Raw genomic sequence first — 18316 nt, forward strand, 5'->3', positions numbered from 1 at the left:
AAAGAATCTTGCAGTGGGGAAAGAGTTCATTGTGTGATTGAAATGTGTCAAGTCCGGGGGCCCGCCCGTCTGTCCGCTCCGGAGGCTTGACGTATTATTTTTCTGAAAGCTGCAGTGATCGACTAGTGGGTTGAACAATCTTATCCTGCCGACCCCCCTTTTTGAATGGGTCTTATGTTGGACACTGATTCGTGTAAGGTCAAATGTAAGCAGCCGCATCGAGGCATCATCACAAGCTTTATTTTGTCCCTTTTGCGTATAACTATAGCCCCCTTGGGGCCTTATCAGACGTGCCTGAAGTTTCAACCAATATCCCTCTCACTGACTCTGTTTATTTTGATGCCATAATGGCTCAAGGGAATGAACATCAAGGCCCATCGGCCATGCCGAAACAATTCGTGCTCTGCTTCGATGGCACGGGAAACAAATTTGCCGGCGATGAGTCGGATAGTAATGTGCTCAAGATCTTTCGTGTGAGTGGAAATTTATAGAGCCAAGCCTCGGAATTGGGGTTGACAACTTGCAGATGCTCGACCGCAGCAAAAGCCACCAGTACCACTACTATCAACCCGGTATTGGCACATATGTGACGTCGAAGTCACTGTCTAGTCATGGCCGAATCCAGCGCATCAAGTCCGCGTATCAAAAGGCCAAGGACTCGGCGGTCGGTTCCTCTTTTGACGAGCATGTCATGGGCGGGTACAAGTTCCTGATGCGGTACTATTCGCCCGGTGATGAGATCTTCTTTATCGGCTTCAGTCGCGGCTCGTACATCGCGCGATTCCTGGCAGAGATGTTGGACTATATCGGTCTGCTCGAAGCCGGAAATGAGGAGCTCGTACGCTTTGCATGGAAGACATTTGCCAAGTGGCAGCAGCGCTCCGGTGACACGGAAGAAGACCGAGAAGAAAAGAAAAGGCTTTTCACATATATGAAAGCTTTCCGTGAGACCTTCAGTCGTCCCATCTCACGTATCCGCTTCATGGGTCTTTTCGACACTGTAAACAGTGTGCCGCGCTTTGAGTCCGCATGGATGCAGCGCACGAAATTCCCTTACACAGCTCGGAGTTCAGCCAAGATAATTCGCCACGCTGTGGGAATTGATGAGCGCCGCGCAAAGTTCCGTCAAGATCTTATCTCTGGGCCGCGTCCAAACGAAATGAAACACCACCGTCACCGCCACCATTTGCCTAAGAATCCTCTGGAGCACCACATGGACCGTCATCGCGATGCCAATCACCATCTGCATATCTTCCATCAGGACCAGATAAAGCAGAAGCCTCAGGAGGAGCAACCAGACAACGTTGATAACGTTGACAACGTCCCGTCCTTCCGTCTCAATGATGGACCGGAGGAAGAACCGCAGGGGGGTGAGACTTCGGCGCCAGATTCCCAGGTTCCTGGATGGGGACCCGGTACCGGAGAGACGTACTACCACAGTGGGCGACCAGCTTCGCGTCCGGGTTCACGTCAAGGCTCACGCTCTGGGAGCGATGCCGGCTCATTTCAGTCCCACAAATACCGCGCGCCCTCTCCACGAAAAAGCCTCGCAGTGCCCGACCTGACAGGTGATGGTGCGCGCTCAGTGAGCTCAGTAAAGAGCAAAGACTCATTCCAGAGCATCCACTCCAACACGCTCTCGGTGCAGGTCCCCGCCATCGTAGACGCCGAGTCAAACGAGGACGAAGAAGAGCAAGATATCCACGAGGTCTGGTTCCCAGGGTGTCATGCAGACATCGGCGGCGGATGGAAGCTCTCTGACGGCGAATCGTGGGCTCTCAGTCACTCCCCACTTGTATGGATGACGCAGGAAGCACAAAAGGCTGGGCTGGAGCTGGATGAGCGCAAAATGAAGCAGTTCCAGTGTCTTGAGGAGTTCAGTGGCGACTACTCGCCCGTCCAGGCGGAGATCGGCGCACATCGGTCGAGTCGATGTGTTGAGCCTCATGCTAATGACCCGGATGCTTACCGCTCCATGCCTGAGGACAAACAGCGCTCTGCTGCGAGTCGCGACTTCTGGCATGCGCTGCACATGTCCAGTACTAAGGGTCTGCTGCACGATTGCTTGATGTTCAACCAGGGTATTCCTGCCATGTCAGTTATCACATGGCGCATCATGGAGTGGCTGCCGTTCCGTCGTATGGATTTGCAACCTGATGGGTCGTGGAAACCAATCAGCTGGCCGCTGCCTCGTGGTGAGGTGCGGGATATTCCAGAGGATGCCGAAATTCACGTATCCGCTATCCGACGTATGCAGGCAGATCCCAAATATCGACCTGGCAATCTGATTGTCGGTGGCGGTGGTCGTGGTATTCGAGTTGCGCCGCCGGAGTACGGTATGGGCGAATGGGTGGCGTTCAAGAATGAAGGCGATGCGGTGCGGGAGACTTACGTCCGCAAGGCTGTCTCTAAGTGCAAGGAGAACAAGGAGAGGACTAAATCTTAGAGGTTCTTCTCTTTTTCTGTCTCTTGATCTCTTCTTTTACATATTGTCTCTCTGTCCCTTGTACTTGTCATGTTCCATACTGTCGAAATAGTTAATACATCTTCAACCACATCGGATGCCTGGCGCGTTGTGTATACCTACGTGTAGCCCCAGATGAAGAAAAAGAAGAGGTATAGAACCCCGGTCAGGATCAAACTAGGTCGCCCGTGTATCTCGATGACAAGTCTACTTCCAAGGTTAGCACTTATCTCACTAGCCAAATAAGCGTGCATGCTCCTAAAAGAGATGTAGCAAAGATTAGAAAGACCGGATGATCGGCCCTGATCGAAGTCAAACTTTGGAAGTGACTCTCGGGATCTGTCTTCAATGACCTAGTCACTAGTGAAGCAAATAAGAAGTGAAAATGTGGAGACAGGAACCATAGCGGCAGTGTGTACTCCGCAGTCCGCACCGTGTCATCCATGGATAACTTGTGGATACAGTCCCAGGATGTCTTAGTCTCGGTATAGGGCCGAAAAGTCTACTTCCAAGGTTCCAAGGTTGTAACCATCTTAACGGGTAAATAGCTCCACGATTGGTTATTGTAGGGCTGACCTAAAAGTGTAAGCACGGCATCGATAAGGACTCATCACCCTCATAGTACTATGTAGGCAGATCAAGTCCTCCGTTGAATACGAGAGAGAAACCAAGGTTCCAATCGTTTTACTATGTTCAGTCGGTCATTCATGGGCAGTGAAGTTCTCGAATGTTTATATGTCAATGACCCATATATCCCAACGGTAACTCCGTGCAGCAAAGTCTAAATAGATCGTGGGTACTATTTGTGGAGCAAATAAGGATGCAAGTGACATGTAAAAGATGCAGCTAAATACCTGAGGATGATCTACGAGGTAAGTCAGGTTGCAAATACAGATAGAATGTACGCAGTAAGGCATTTGGTAGTCCAGTAAGGGAAGACAACAAGTGAATAAGTTGCAACAGAATATGAAGTAGAGATAAGCATGGAAAGAATAGCGATAAGCAAATAAGAAACCAAGACAGGAGGCTCTAAGAGATCATCAGGGTGAAGGTTGGGGGGCGATCTGGGCCCTTTGGCTTTCGGCCTTCAACCTTCTTTTTTTCCTTTCCACATCTGTGGTCTCACCATTTCCTCCCCTCCCACGAACTTCCCATTACTTTTTCTCCCACTTGGCAGGTCCAAGAGTTGTCACTTAACTGTCTATGCCATGATGCGAGACTGAATTTCATTTACCCCTTTTCCCTTTCATTTTCCCTCGACATGGAGTCACGACCAGATGTCGTGGCTGCGCGTAACCCCGGACCCAACTCCGGGGCAGACCCCGAGGAAAAGGAGGACGTCACCACATTTTACCTCGCTGAACCACCGGCACCACCCCGGACCAGATCCCCTTTGGCCCGGTCGCATCTTCGCTCACGATCACTGGCTGGAATCCCGGGCATGCCGTCTATGACGCGCGCCTATTCTTCTCCCGGGCTGGACTCCCAGGGTCGATATATCTTCGTCAATGGCCGCGGATCACCGGTCGACGCAAAACGATACGGTCCCCTGCAGATGCGCTCTGACGATCACATCGAATCTCGCATGGGTTCTCTGAACATCTCAGAAACTATCTCAGAGACCGCCGAGCTCGAAACGGTGCCCAAGTCGCCCTCTCAATCAGGGTCCCCCGTCCTGATGGCGCAGAGTTTTCCCCGCATCGGTCGCCTGCGGCCGACTACACCCCTTTCTTTCCAGCCCCCCGCCAGCCCCTCCTTGCATTCCTCCCCCGTGCTTGGCTCTAGATACAACGAATCCTACCCCGGCCACTCGGGCTCCTCCGTTTCCTCCATGTCGATTCCGTCGACCCCAACCAGCCTACGATCTCGCAGCCCTAGTATCTCCTCCCTGGAAACAATCCCCGATATTCCTGATGCCGAGAATGAAGCACTTGAAGAGGAACGAATCGCCGAGCTGAAAGCTGCCGCTGATGCTGCCGACGCGGCAAGCAATGCCAATCGACGACGCGGGGCCTCCGATGCGCCCAATTCATTTAGCACAATGCGTGGAGGAATGGGATACGCTGCTCGGAGCGATAAGCGCAAACGATGGAGTGTCTGTGGTGCCGAACGACGTCAAGACCTCGACCTAGAGACTATCTGGGAAGACTGAAGGGCATTTTCTCAATCCTATACGTCTCCTCCAGTATTCATCACGTCGCCGTCTCTTACGATCCGACACCCTTCCGCTTCTCACATGATCGACTTCGGTGGAGTTGAACTTCACTGCTCTTTTCTCAGCTTTCCTTTACTCCATGGAGCTCTGCATCATTCTCTGAACTTCCTTGATACCCTTCATTTATCACCGATCCGTACATACCCGCGATCGCTCTTATTCATCATTTTCGAAATGGCTTTTTCCTCGGATTTCCACGGCGGTGACTGCGGTTTGCATATTCCCGCTTCTTATGGCTCACGAAGTTCGACCAGGCGCATGGCTTCTCTTTTCACATATTATGCTGGTCATAACTGAGTCCGTCCTTTTGCTTATCTTGCTGTGCATCTATCTCAGGCACTTGCGTTGCGATGCCTCTCAAAATCGGTTTACCAATCCAATCGGCCTTGAGCCAACAGTGATCCAGATTGCATCTATCGTAGTAGTAAATGTGCTCTCGGCACTTGTAAATTGGTGTTCACGTCAGTAAATAATTTTGGCTGATAAGAGCATGTGGTTCTGAAAGCGGGATCCAATCATCTGAGCCCGCCGCGGGCCCTATGACAACTTAAACGTCAAACTTTTAACATTTATCTTGTCCACTTGCGACTTATCCCTCCTTAGTCTTCGGTGCATGCACGCTATGACTCCGAATCCACACGTCGGCATCATCGGCGCAGGTATTTCAGGTCTCCGCTGCGCCGACATCCTCATCCAAAATGGAGCTCGAGTAACAATTCTCGAAGCAAGAGATCGAATTGGAGGCAGAGTAAGTCTTTTCCGGATGCCCGAACAATCCAGCCAGGTCAATTTTTTGACTTTTTTTGACTTTTTGATATGCATAGGTGCACCAATCAACGGTTGGAGACCATGTGGTGGATCTGTACGTGCCCCTACCTTATTCATGGTCCATAATAGTCATGGCTGTCATGACTGTTTACAAATAAACACCAGCTAACATATCTGATATCATCCAGCGGTCCCAACTGGATCCATGGCTCGGGAGAAAACCCCATCATGACCATAGCGGAAGAAACGGGATCTGCTATGTATGATGCCGAGTGTGGAGGCAATATCGCTTTCTCGCGCGATGGCGACCTCATCAACGAAGAAACAAGCGCTAAAGTCCAAGACTTTGTTTGGACTACTATAGCGGAAGCTTTCCAGTACAGCAATCAGCATGGAGAAACCATTCCTGTGGAGAAAAGTCTGTTCGATTTCTTCTGCGAGCGAATTGAGCACACATCCTTCTCGGACGAAGAGAAACAGCTCTGTCTCGATTCCTGTAGATTGTGGGGTGCATACGTCGGCGACCAAATTGACAAGCAAAGTCTGAAGTTCTTCCGTCTGGAAGAGTGCGTCGACGGAAGTAAGTACATGTGTCCATTTCGAAGTAGAAGTCGAAGTCCTAACATCTCCCATCAGGTAACTTTGTCGTGGCATCCACATACAAAGCTATTCTCAACCACATCTCCAAAACCGCCCTTGAAAAAGCCGACATTCATCTCAACGAGCCCGTGACAAACATCACTGCTCCTCCCCGCAACAAATCCCCATGCACCCAGGTAACCGTAACAACTCGTCACGGAAAAAGCTACGCCTTCGACGAAGTCGTCGTAACCTGTCCACTGGGCTGGCTGAAGCAAAACACCACCGCATTCACACCACCCCTCCCACCCCGCCTCCAGCAAGCAATCGCCAACATCTCCTACGGCAGACTGGAAAAAGTCTACGTGACCTTTCCCCGCGCCTTCTGGCACACCGAACAAGACCAGAAAGACAACACCAGTACCAGCACTGGCATTACTACGCAAACCAAACCCCAAAACAAGCACACAAACCCCGTCTTCGTCCAATTCCTCGAACCATCCTACGCCCCTCACCCAGCAAACATAGAATGGAACCAAGAATGTCTCTCCTTCGCCGCTCTCCCCTCCCCACACGCCCACCCAACCCTCCTCTTCTACACTTACGGCTCAAGCGGCACTGAGATAGTAAATAGCATCTCGCATCTCCACCCTTCATCGCCGGAATACAAGGCTAAATTGGTCGAAACACTGCATCCCTACTACTCACGGCTGCCGGGGTATGATGCCGAGGATGCCGGGTGCGTGCCGACGGCTGTGCTGGCTACACAATGGCAGAAGGACGAGTATGCGGGTCATGGGTCGTATTGTAATTTCCAGGTTGGGGTGAAGGAGGCGGATAAGGATATCGAGGTTATGAGGTGTGGGGATGGGATTGGGAGGGAGAGGGGTTTGTGGTTTGCTGGGGAGCATACGGCGCCGTTTGTTGCGTTGGGGACTACGACGGGGGCGTTTTGGAGTGGTGAGAGGGTTGCGAAGGCGGTTTGTGAGAGGCTTGGGTTGAGGGGGGTTGGGGGGTTGGGGGTTAGGGATGATTCTTTGCCTTCTATTGGGGGGTGGTCTGCGAGGGGGTGAGTTGGAGTGGTGGTCCTGGATAAGGTGTAAATAAGTTGGTTTCAATGCATTGCGATTGGAATTAGAGTCATAGAAAAGTTGAATATAGACTTGTGGGCACTTTGCGTATCGAAAGCACCTTCTGAAAGGGAACAACAATATCAAACCTTGTTCTTGCTTTCCAAATGTAGCAGCCAGCGTCATCTTCTAGCCGTTCGAGTCTACAATGAAGCCAGCAAGTCGAACGTTGTCATTCATACTTAAATAAGGTACAGGTCGTTGGAATCATTCCGATTAGTTATCTTCCTCGGGAGTTTTCGCCCTCACTTTGTTCAAACAAACTCCCAGCAATAGACCGGGAGAAACCAGCCAGATCCACGTCTCACACAATTGACGAGACGACAGAGAAAGTAGACCTGGCGCATGAAATGCAGTAAAAATAGAACAGGCCCGAAGAGAAGATAGATCATGGACAGGTTCACGTGACAGTGGCGAAGACCGCTTGCGCAATAGAAACAGGATAAGGAAAAAAAAGATACATCAGGGCTCCGAACAAAGGAAAATCGAATTCACAAAGGAAATGAAAAATGAGGAAGATTCAAGGCCATAGGCCCTCGAGCATAGGCAGCAGCGCGGAAGGGGAATGTCAATGTATGGGATTGGCCATCCCTTTCCTTCCTTATCGCCAGGCCCCCTGGCTCAACGACAAGAGACCCTGCACACAGTCCAGGTCATCTTCTTGATTCTCCCCTGAGCCACCGGCCATGAAGGCCGAGACCTCTGCACTAAGCTCTGGCGGGGCTTTGCCCTGTGAGCCGGCGTGGAGAGATCGGTTGCGTTTACCGTTGGTCGAGATGCCAAGACCGCGGTTGCGGTTGGCATCACGGAGGACTGGTCGTGGGGTATGTGAAGTATTGCGACGACGAAGATTTGCCGCCCGTGTACCTGGAACCCAGTTCTCCTTATCGGAGTCGCCGGGATCCTGCTCCAGGCCTGGCTTGTCAGACTTGGAAAACACAGGCTTCGACAGCTTTGATGGGTTCATGTTCGCCTTGTTCCGGCCCGTCTCCAGACGTCCAAGAGAAGAGACAGTCCGGGCTAGTTTCCGTCGCTTCTCTCCCATTGACTGGGAGATGGGTGTGTTGGTCAGGTCCGCATGGACGGCGAGGCTGTGCCGCCCGGAGGCACTACGGGGTAATGAACGCTGACTGCGAGATTGGAAAAGACCCGGGGAACCATTCGGCCCACTGGTTGGTGTTGACAGGGCGCTTCGTGCGTCCGTGTCGCAGAATGATTCCCAGTTACGTGGATCGCGAGACCGTCCGAAGGCTCGATCTTTATCGGCCATGCCCGCACGCGGCGTCGCTGGGAAGATGGCGCTGCTGCTCCGGCGCAGGCTTGACATTCTAGTCCGGCGAACTGAGAACATCGCCACGCGGTTTTTCGACGGCGACGGTTCGTTCTCGCCGCGAATGACTGCCTTTCCATCCGACGACATCGCGATGCGGAGTGCATTGCGACCTTTGGGTGGAGACGGGGTGAGTTCACCTTCTTTGCGAACCAAGGCTTCTCCGTCAAATGACATGGACAATCGCAGCGATGGCGGTGACTTGGTCGGTGTGGTATGTATGATTGCTGACTGTTGCTCATCTTCTCGCTCGCCCCGGATATCCGATACCGAACGCTTCCTCTTCGGTATCTGCAGAGATGGGTCTTCTGAGTGACCGATCACATTTTGGGAAAACTCTTCCTGGGTGGTGGGCGGAGTTTCGTTAGCGACATCTGTCGCCACGCTTGTTTGGGTACTCGAGGGTAGCTCAGGTTCATCTTTCTCTCCAGTTACTGGGTCGGAATCATCTGTAAACTGCAAGAGTCCCCCGTGCCATGACTTCGATGCCATTTCTTGGTGGTCGTGCATGTCAAACTGCTCTGCCCCACTTGAAGACCCCGGCTCCGCCAACGCGTTATCATCACTCGAAGGCTGACCGGATGAATCGACCATGCCCGACCGCGGGCCGAGTAATTCGTGAGGCTGGAGAGGTTTGGATTTTCGACGATCGTTCTGGCGACGGTTCTGGAACCAAATCTGTGCGGAGCCAGTTAGAAATGGTTTTCGTGTCTGAGTTCTTGGCATCACATACTTGAACCTCTTTCTCGCCGAGTGAGACGCGGTTCACGATACTCGTGCGGGCTGCCTTGTCGGGTTTGGGGTTTCGTCGATACTCGGATTCGAGAACTGCGTGATCCTCCGGACTGCAAAAAAAAATAGGTCATGAGTCAATTGACGCGTTCATGGTCGGATGCAACTAAACCATAACGTACCTAGTTCGACGTCGCTTTTGACGTGCTAGTAGTTTGTTGTCGACACGAGGAGGGAGGTTCTGAGTGAGGGTCTTTTGGGAATGGACGAGGAAAGCGTAATTGAGAGGATTGGAGTCGGTGGCCGGGAGAGAGGGCGAGGATGAGATCGCCACCGAAGGCTCCGGGTCAGACATGATAGGGTTATGAGTGCATGGAGGGGTTGGAGGAAAAGTAAAGAGGAAATAAGACACAAACACAAAAGCACCAAAATCACCAGACCAGAAAGAATTGAGAAAGATGGGAAAAGCCGTGAGGCTGGTGCAGAAGTATGCAGAAAACGGTCAGTGTATCGAAATCGCGTCGCGGTGTGGACGCGGAGTAGAAAGAACGTGGCCCGCGCTAGTCACAAAGTGCACCTTCAAAGTATCTGGTACTTGTCCACACGGGTCTCTTTTCTTTTCTTTTGGATCTGATGATTCTTATTTGACCCGAATTACCATTTACTATCTCCTCGCGTCCTTGGAAATCCTGAATTTACAATGGTTGGAGTTTTGACGCGTTGATCACAATGCGCTTGAAGGCCCACTTTGTATGAGGTTGCAGTAGTCTAGACAAGTTTCTCGTATGAAGCGTGAAGCGTGTTCTCGCGTCTCATACAGCCAGGTTTGGAATCTCCCGACGTTTTCTGGGTTAATCACCGAGAGTGATTTTCATGCAAACTCCTTTGTCCACCTTCTTTGCTTTCAGCACCTGATCTGCCCGTGGCCACCAAACGCGTGGTGACGCGCTCTCACGTGACCCCACGAGGAAGACCTGCACGTGGTGGAATGTGATCTTTCGGATTTTTTTTATTGTCAGGAATGTTGAATTCAAGATCAAGAATGGTCGCTTAAATCCCCTTCTTTTGGTCATGTTAGCGATGAGAAGACAGGTTTTCCTTTCGGACTCGCCGTCTACAGTAGTGCACTGTGGGTCACTACTCGCTGGTGAATCAGAGCCTGGTCCAAAGAAACGATCAAACGAAGAGCTTCAGATGGATTAACCAATGACATGCATGATGCAATTAAAGACCAGAACCAACATATTTGAGCAACCTTGCGCCTCTTTTGATTTAGATCCGAGCCCGTTTGTTTCGATGGGAGATCACAACAATGGTGCTGAGGCCCAATCGGGGCCCGGGGGACTTAAACTCCAAGTCCATCCATGGGTTGGCCGGCACAGTCCCTTGGGTCACTTTTTCTTAATTTTCCTTAAATCTGTATGTGCCATTCTTCTCTATGAATTTTGCCTGTGAGTTCACCAGATAGAAGCCTAAGCTTTCCTCTAATGGCTTGTAGTCATTTCCCCCAAACAACCTACGTACTGTGTACATAGTTTCTGAGGGCTCCGACTTCTCGTTATGGTAGGTTGTCTCCATTTCTGAGCCCTTCCAAACAGCTAGGTCGTGGCTTGTTCGACACCCTAGTAGATCTGTTATTATCCGTGAGACCAATATCATCATAGCTGGGTGAGCGCCCAATATATCCACCCAGAATCGGAAGGCTTACACCGAAGCTTCGTTTCGGTCCGATTTTAGGTATTCCATGCTTGACTGACTTTCACATACCTGGGCATCGGGCCATGTTACTGTAGCTAGCCGAGAGGCACAAGTAGCATCTATCAATTCTTCGATATGGACCCTTTGCTCCCGCTGTCCTGGCTATTCAGCCACAAACACCTTCCATCTCTGGTCTAGATCGAAGGAATTCGGTGCTGCGTCATTGGGCCTGAGTTACGTCGGTTCCCGGTTCCCTCCAGGGCTGAATCGGGACACAGCACACCTAGTAATCAAATAGTACTCCCTTCACAGATCGAATAATATGCGGTCCAGACCACAAAGCCCCAAATCACCAGAAAAGATCCAGAAGCTTCGAAGAATGCCATAACCATCAGGTATACTGCAATACCACCCTTGCAACGATAAAGTAGGGGAGTGGAGCAAGTGATGCGCATTGCAGCCTTGGCCGAGTTTAAATCGGTCATCTGATTCTGGCGCATATACGGAGTACACACATTGCCAAGCAAAAGCTTTTCGGCAGCTGAATGTCTCAAATACAAGAACACGACGGAGGGAAATTAACTAGGTTCCGTCCAGTATATCCGTACGATCGTAGGCAATAAGAAGCCATCCTGAAAATCCCATGATCCTCGTGCCACACAAAAGGTCAATCCAGCCGATCAACATTCCTCCACCCAACCCTAGGGCCTTATCCCTTTCATTTCATTTTGCTGATTGGCTCGATGATGCATGGGAGAGATGCTATTGTATGTGATTGAATAAGATCCAGGACCGAGATACCGCTGTATCCACTATAGCTGTCTCTTCCCCGCTTTGACGGGTCGATCATCCCCAGATGTTATCTCTCCTCTCGTTACTACACTTCTCCTTCTTTAGTTTTTCTGACTGATATATGGGACCGTTACCTTTGAGTTCGGTTGGGTTTACTATTTATCTCAGCTCTGTCCACTTGCGCGACTTGTTTTCTGTTTGTCAAGTCCTGCTGATGAAGCCTAACGCGATACTCTCGACCGGCGCGGCAGCCGGCTTGTGACACTCCGAATTCTGATTTTCTCTCGTGCTCGACTTGTGAAAGCGTCTCGCGATCAAATCATCATCAAAGCCTTGGATTTCGGTTTTATTCTTTCAACCTTGGCCTCCATCCTACACACCTTAGCTACGCCAACTTTGGCCCCCGTTCGTGCAACAAAGACATCCTGAACCCGGCGAGATGGGAGAAAATGATAAATTGAAGAAGAATCATATGGCCATCGTCCTCGGTATCGGACTTGGGGTGGTGCTACTCATTGTGCTGAGTTTGATGTGAGATTCCATCTTTCCCTCAGTTCTACTTCCAAGTTTTCCTTCATGTTTCCCCTTTCCCATTCTTCGCATTCTCACCGATACATTCCCTCCGCTCGCGTTACATGAAAAGCATGCCAGTCACTTTCTAACGAGATCTTCCAGTCTTACTATACTCATCAACCGTCGGGACAGGCGGTCATTCCTGAGGTCGAGGAAGAATCCCAGTGAGCGGTTAAGCAAGTTGGATAAGGTCGCGCCAATTTGCACGCTCGAGAAATGGTGGATCACGACGAAAGGGAACCTCGGGCTGTCGGAGGGTGTTGATAATCAATTTGTCTGGTATGTTTGTCTTGATTTTCTGGGAAGACTGGAAATAGCTGACTGTGTCAAGTGCGGTTTGCCTGGAACAAGTAGGCCGAACCCAAGAAATGCGCGAATTGCGGTGCTTGCATGTTTTCCACAGAGAATGTTTAGAGAAGTGGTTCTTGGGCGACCATTTCAATTGTCCGCTATGTCATCGAGCCTATTATGAGGCCGATACACCTCCTCGCAGCGATTATGTGTGGATGGTATGACCAGATACCAGCCATCGATCAGCGGAGAGAGTGGGATATGTATAACGATCTTATGAATGAACTATTAGTCTACTGATACTCACTGCGATATATTGACCAACGCTCAAGGTGCGAAGCCCTCGGCGAGCGGCAAAGAATCGGTATTAAAGTCCCAGATCGTATTATAGTTCGACCAGTTGAGGAAGTTGTCAAGACCAGTCGTAACATCATCCACAACGTGCTGCTGCACAGGCTGAGGGTCAAGTATCTGGTCAAGAATGTGCGATAGCTTTTTCTCGGCTTGTTTGCAGGTATGGTAGTTGCCGTGACCGGGGGCTGCGACCCATGACAGGAACGAGATGAACACGCTCAAGTTGCGCACCAGCTCGGCGCGCGGAAGAGGAACCGCGTGTGGACCCGGCTCGTGCGACTGGCGCAGAAGCTCAAGGAGAAGAACGCTGGCGGAAGGAACGCCGTACGTGAGGACCTGCCTTTGTTAGTGAATGGTTCTTTCTCAAGGGAAACAAGACATACGATCCACGAGAAGTGCCGACCTAGATCGATCATTGGAGCCCGGAAAGTATTCATATGAATGACAATGGCCAACAGCCGACGAGATACGTCACAAAGTTCTGCTTGCCCGGTGTCTGTATGCTTGATGACTGCTCGATGCAGCAAAAAGCAAGTGTAGAGATAATCCAAATAATAATAGGCGATACTAAGGCTCCCGTCGTGGAATTCATCGTTCGCTTGGCGGTCGTATCGAAGACGATCTGGCGCCGATTCCCAAATGGCGCGAGATTTCGCTTGAATTTCTCTATCCGAGGGAGAGCCTGTCAGCACTGAAATCAATGTGTGGACGGGAACTCATACTCAGATTTTTGCACTAAATTGTGTTGTTCCCGGGTGCCCAGTACCACCTCGAGAGTTTCCTCCCGAATGACGGACAGTTGATAGCGCAGGCGGATTGGGCTTACTGGGTGCAAGATCCCTTCCCTATTCCACCCTGCGCTGTCGAGCTCCGAGATAGCCTTGCTAAGGACATCGCCGCCCGCAACTAAAACTTCGTCGCTCAGATCTAATGGAGCATCGAGTGTGCAGAATCGGCCATTCATGAGTGGGGGTCGCCCAACGAAGGTCGCTATCATTTTGTCCATGTAAAAGGCACCGGTAAAGCAACGCCTCCGCCACTGGCGCAGGAAGAACGGGCAATTTTCAGCACCATTGTTCTCCAAGTGCAGACCAGCTGCATAAATGGTGGATACCAGATCACCCAATCGGCGCCATGCCTGGTAACCTGGAAGGTAGTCAGTAGATAGTTATATAGAGGTTGTTTCAAATGAGAAAGGACAGCCGTACTGGAATCGCCATATTGCTGTGTTCGTAGCATTGTATCACTGAATTGCAAGATAGCCAGTAGTTCGTTGGCCGACGATGTCTGATCGCAGAAACCAAGACATACGGCACTAATCACAGTTAATTGTTCCAGTAAGCGATCCTTCGCTCCGGGGTCATTCAATGCCTGAGTAACGTCGGGGTCCCTATCAGGTGTAATGATCAATTGCATCCCACAGAGAGTAAAGATAGACCCGAGGGCCTCCCAGCGAAGGTTGCGACCGGTGAAAGAAGTACAATACTCCTCAATCGACATAGATTTATGCGTCTGCATTGGGCGGGAAGTATTTTGGAAAATTTGGTTCGCCAACTCTTCTAGCTGTGCTGTTGGGTCATCGGAGAACCCGGTGAAGATGTGGCGAACCGATCGTAGAATCTCGTCCATAACCATTTTAGGCACGACAATGTTCCATGTCCGAACATAGAACCGTGCAATTAGCATGTCGCGCACGGTAAGATTGTATAAAAATCGCAGGACATCAACCCCAGATTGGAGTCGATCGGGCTCCACTACCAACCCCGCAGAGGAATCTGTGCTCTCTTGAGTTTCTTCCGGCTCAAACGGGATCTCATTGCGATGCTCCGTCAGAATCGCAGAGTAACTTGTTGAGCCAAGATAGCCAGGAAGAGCCGAAGGTGGCTCTAGTGGAACGAAGAGACGCCCGTTCCCCATTGAGCCTGCGCCTGGGCTGGACGCACTATCTCTAAATATTAGTACAACATCGCTACCGGCTGCAAAGAAATGCTTACTTTGAGGTTGGCTGATTGGATAATCGAGTAGGGACAAGTGTAGAGCCAGCTGGATCGGAGGGTCTCCGTCTAGTCATCGGAGCTGGATGATAAAAGCATTTGTCGCTGATACGTTTCGCAGCGCATCGGCGACATATTGGCCGGTCATGGTCACATCGCTGTTTGGATCTCCGGCAGGGCTCGCAGGATTGTAAAGTGCCGTTTTTACGCGTTGCTGGCGATTGAGAACGCCGATCACCGTTTCTCATGGCTCAAGGAGGACTGCATGAGGGTATGGGTTTACGGATAAAGAAAGGAGAAAATAAGAAATGTGCCCGTGATGTTCTCTTCTTCCAGATTAGGCTTAGCGTGTGTTATCTATGAGGCCTCTATCCTACGCAATATCCTTCCTCATGAAAACCGCCTTTATATCCCAGACGACCTCCCCATTCTTATCCAAGATCGGGTAATAGTTCGGCACAGTTTTGATCAGTCGATAATCCCGACGGGCATACCATTCTTGGTTCGTCATCTGCAAGGTGATAAGTTACTTGACTCGAGAGTCGAGACTGTACCGAGTAAGCTTACCTTCGGAACACCACCACCTGTTGCCCTCGCAAATTCCTCGTTCATCTGGTCATCCTTATGGACTGTATCTAACATCAAGGTCTTGGCTAGCAGTGGCTCTCGAGCAGCCATAGCCTCGACCTCATCCATTGCAGCTCGTCCAATTCCTTTGCCTTGGATGGTGTGCCTGACGTAGAATGTCTTGATCCAGAAGACATTGTCTGATGGCAGGTCCAGATCAATATGCTCTGCATCCGGATTTTTAGAGTCCAAGGAAATGTGCCCAATTGGGATGAAGGCCTTTCCCGTCGGTTGGCGTGGCACAGCATTAATTGATGTGGCTGTATCTTGAAGAATTGCATGCTCCTAGAAATCAATCTTTAGTGAATATTTATCTTGACTCATAGTACGGACTTCCTTACCAGTGGTTGCTTGCCGATATCAGAGGTCAGGTGTGACTCATCCGATGGTATTCGGACCTAGGGTTCACGCTGTAAGCATGCTTGTTGTCATTGAGACTGAGCATAAACGCAGCATAGGATAAAGCTCACAATCCAATAAATACACTTGTCACCTCTGACCTGCCGGTCTCTCCATTCTGTTTCAACTTTTTCCTGGTGCCAGGAGCACTCGACTCGTTGTTCCACCAGTGTTTTCCGATGAATATCAGACTCTGGATCCCAGGGGAACAATGCCACTTTGGAATTCACGCTCATTGTGCAAGGGACACACGAGTAACTTAGGAACTTAGAATGTAGAATGACAATAGGGCACCTCTTCAATTGGGCATACGAGGCTGAAGCGAAGTACTTGGAAACATAGCGTGAGATCGAGGTCCCGGGCAGGTAGGGCTCACAGTCGGGAGCGGTGGATATATTTTCCTGCTCTATAGGTAAGCTTATCGGGAGTGAGTCATGACATGTGCCTACTAACTGGTTGAGCCAAGATAGCCAGGAAGAGCCGAAGGTGGCTCCAATGGAACGAAGAGACGCCCGTTCCCCATTGAGCCTGCGCCTGGGCTGGACACACTATTTCTAGATATGAGTACATGGAACATCGCTAGTTCGCTACCGGCTGCAAAGAAATGCTTACTTTGGGGTTGGCTGATTTGTCAATCGAGTAGGGACAAGTGTAGAGCCCTGAGCCCACTGGATCGGAGGGTCTCCCACCGTCTCCGTCTAGTCATCGGAGCTGGATGATAAAAGCATTCCAGTCGCTGATACGTTTCGCTGCGCATCGGCGACATATCGGCCGATCATGGTCATTGGTCACATCGCTGTTTGGATCTCCCACAGGGCTCGCAAGACTGTAAAGAGCCGTTTTAACGCGTTGCTGGCGATTGAGAACGCCGATCACCGTTTCTCATGGCTCAGGAACGACCGCATGAGGGTATAGGATTAGGGATAAAGAAAGGAGAAAATAACAAAATGTGCCCGTGATGTTCTCCTCTTCCAGGTTAGGTTTGGCGCGTGTTATGTCTATGCCTATGCAATATCTTTCCTCATGAAAACCGTCCTTATATGCCAAACCTCCCCCTTCGAATCCAAGACATCGTAATAACCCGGTACAGTTTTGATCAGTCGATAACCCCGACGGGCATACCATTCTTGGTTCGTCATCTGCAAGGTTATAAGTTACTTAACTCGAGACTGTACCGACTACCGAGTAAGCTTACCTTCGGAGCACCACCTGTTGCCCTCGCAAATTCCTCGTTCTTCTGATCATCCTGATGGACTGTATCTAGCATCAAGGTCTTGGCTAGCAATGGCTCTCGAACAGCCATAGCCTCAACCTCATCCATTGCAGCTCGTCCAATACCTTTACCTTGGATGGTACGACTGACGTAGAATGTCTTGATCCAGAAGACATTGTCTGATGGCAGGTCCAGATCAATATGCTCTGCATCCGGATTTTTAGAGTCCAAGGAAATGTGCCCAATTGGGATGAAGGCCTTTCCCGTCGGTTGGCGTGGCACAGCATTAAGTGATGTGGCTGTATCTTGAAGAATTGCATGCTCCTAGAAATCAATACTTAGTGAATATCTATCTTGACTCATATTACGGACTTCCTTACCAGTTGTTGATTGCCAATGTCAGAGCTCAGGTTTGACTCATCCGATGGTATTTGGACCTATGGTTCACGAACTGTAAGCATGCTGGTTGTCATTGAGACTGAGCATAAACGCAGAGGATAAAGCTCACAATCCAATAAATACACTTGTCACCTCTGACCTGCTGGTCTCTCCATTCTTTTTCAACTTTTTCCCGGTGCCAAGAGCACTCGACTCGTTGTTCCACCAGTCTTTTCCGATGAATATCAGACTCTGGATCCCAGGGGAACAATACCACTTTGGTGTTCACGCTCATTGTGCAATGGAGACACGAGTAACTTAGTAATGTAGAATGACAATAAGCCCCTTCAATTAGGCATATGAGGCTGAAGAATATTTACGAAGTACTAGGTTGGAAACATAGCGTGAGATCGAGGTCCCTAGGGCTCACGGTCGGGAGCGGTGGATATATTTTCCAGCAATAAGCTTATCTGGACGGCAGTCATGACATGTGTCCACATCCATACCTAGGTGCAAATGGGTTGCCCGAGCCCGACAATCAATGATCATGCGTCATGCCCGACAGGCTTCCAGCCCTTGCCCAGGAGATAACTGATAACTCGAAGTATCGTTAAAATAGACTTCGGGAGAGGCCATGGTTGTCAAATTGATGTCGTAACCTAGTGGAGGTCAAGTTTATATTGAGAGAGCCAAAGCGCGCATAATTCCATGCCTCTCATTAGCACGCATCTTCTGTCTCCTTGACGCACTCTGAAGTCTCCCAACCTAGGTTCTCTATA

At 50.3% G+C, this 18316-nt stretch overlaps 6 protein-coding genes across 6 annotated transcripts; 3 read left to right on the forward strand and 3 right to left on the reverse strand.

Moving 5' to 3' along the window:
- Positions 1-347: 347 nt before the first annotated feature.
- On the forward strand, positions 348-2446 carry N7515_006579 (T6SS phospholipase effector Tle1-like catalytic domain-containing protein; the record flags this gene model as incomplete). Its single annotated transcript, XM_056667323.1, has 2 exons — positions 348-473; positions 527-2446. 2 exons carry the CDS (start codon positions 348-350, stop codon positions 2444-2446), a joined length of 2046 nt encoding a protein of 681 aa, XP_056520919.1.
- A 1279-nt stretch (positions 2447-3725) lies between these two features.
- N7515_006580 (uncharacterized protein) lies at positions 3726-4616 on the forward strand (the record flags this gene model as incomplete). Its single annotated transcript, XM_056667324.1, has 1 exon — positions 3726-4616. The coding sequence occupies one exon, from the start codon at positions 3726-3728 to the stop codon at positions 4614-4616; it is 891 nt and encodes a 296-aa protein (XP_056520920.1).
- A 685-nt stretch (positions 4617-5301) lies between these two features.
- Positions 5302-7099, forward strand: N7515_006581 (flavin monoamine oxidase family protein; the record flags this gene model as incomplete). Its single annotated transcript, XM_056667325.1, has 4 exons — positions 5302-5427; positions 5504-5541; positions 5636-6027; positions 6084-7099. 4 exons carry the CDS (start codon positions 5302-5304, stop codon positions 7097-7099), a joined length of 1572 nt encoding a protein of 523 aa, XP_056520921.1.
- A 658-nt stretch (positions 7100-7757) lies between these two features.
- N7515_006582 (homeobox domain-containing protein) lies at positions 7758-9573 on the reverse strand (the record flags this gene model as incomplete). Its single annotated transcript, XM_056667326.1, has 3 exons — positions 7758-9164; positions 9220-9331; positions 9401-9573. 3 exons carry the CDS (start codon positions 9571-9573, stop codon positions 7758-7760), a joined length of 1692 nt encoding a protein of 563 aa, XP_056520922.1.
- A 3326-nt stretch (positions 9574-12899) lies between these two features.
- N7515_006583 (putative C6 transcription factor) lies at positions 12900-16182 on the reverse strand (the record flags this gene model as incomplete). The annotated part of the gene is made up of 8 exons (XM_056667327.1): positions 12900-13262; positions 13310-13592; positions 13649-14072; positions 14135-14868; positions 15298-15431; positions 15488-15832; positions 15889-15945; positions 16018-16182. 8 exons carry the CDS (start codon positions 16180-16182, stop codon positions 12900-12902), a joined length of 2505 nt encoding a protein of 834 aa, XP_056520923.1.
- A 768-nt stretch (positions 16183-16950) lies between these two features.
- On the reverse strand, positions 16951-17832 carry N7515_006584 (GNAT family N-acetyltransferase; the record flags this gene model as incomplete). The annotated part of the gene is made up of 3 exons (XM_056667328.1): positions 16951-17085; positions 17142-17483; positions 17668-17832. 3 exons carry the CDS (start codon positions 17830-17832, stop codon positions 16951-16953), a joined length of 642 nt encoding a protein of 213 aa, XP_056520924.1.
- Positions 17833-18316: the final 484 nt, after the last annotated feature.

The sequence above is a fragment of the Penicillium bovifimosum genome (genome assembly GCF_028826915.1).
Source record: "Penicillium bovifimosum strain IBT 22155 chromosome Unknown utg000005l_segment0_segment0, whole genome shotgun sequence".
NCBI classification, from domain to species: domain Eukaryota; kingdom Fungi; phylum Ascomycota; class Eurotiomycetes; order Eurotiales; family Aspergillaceae; genus Penicillium; species Penicillium bovifimosum.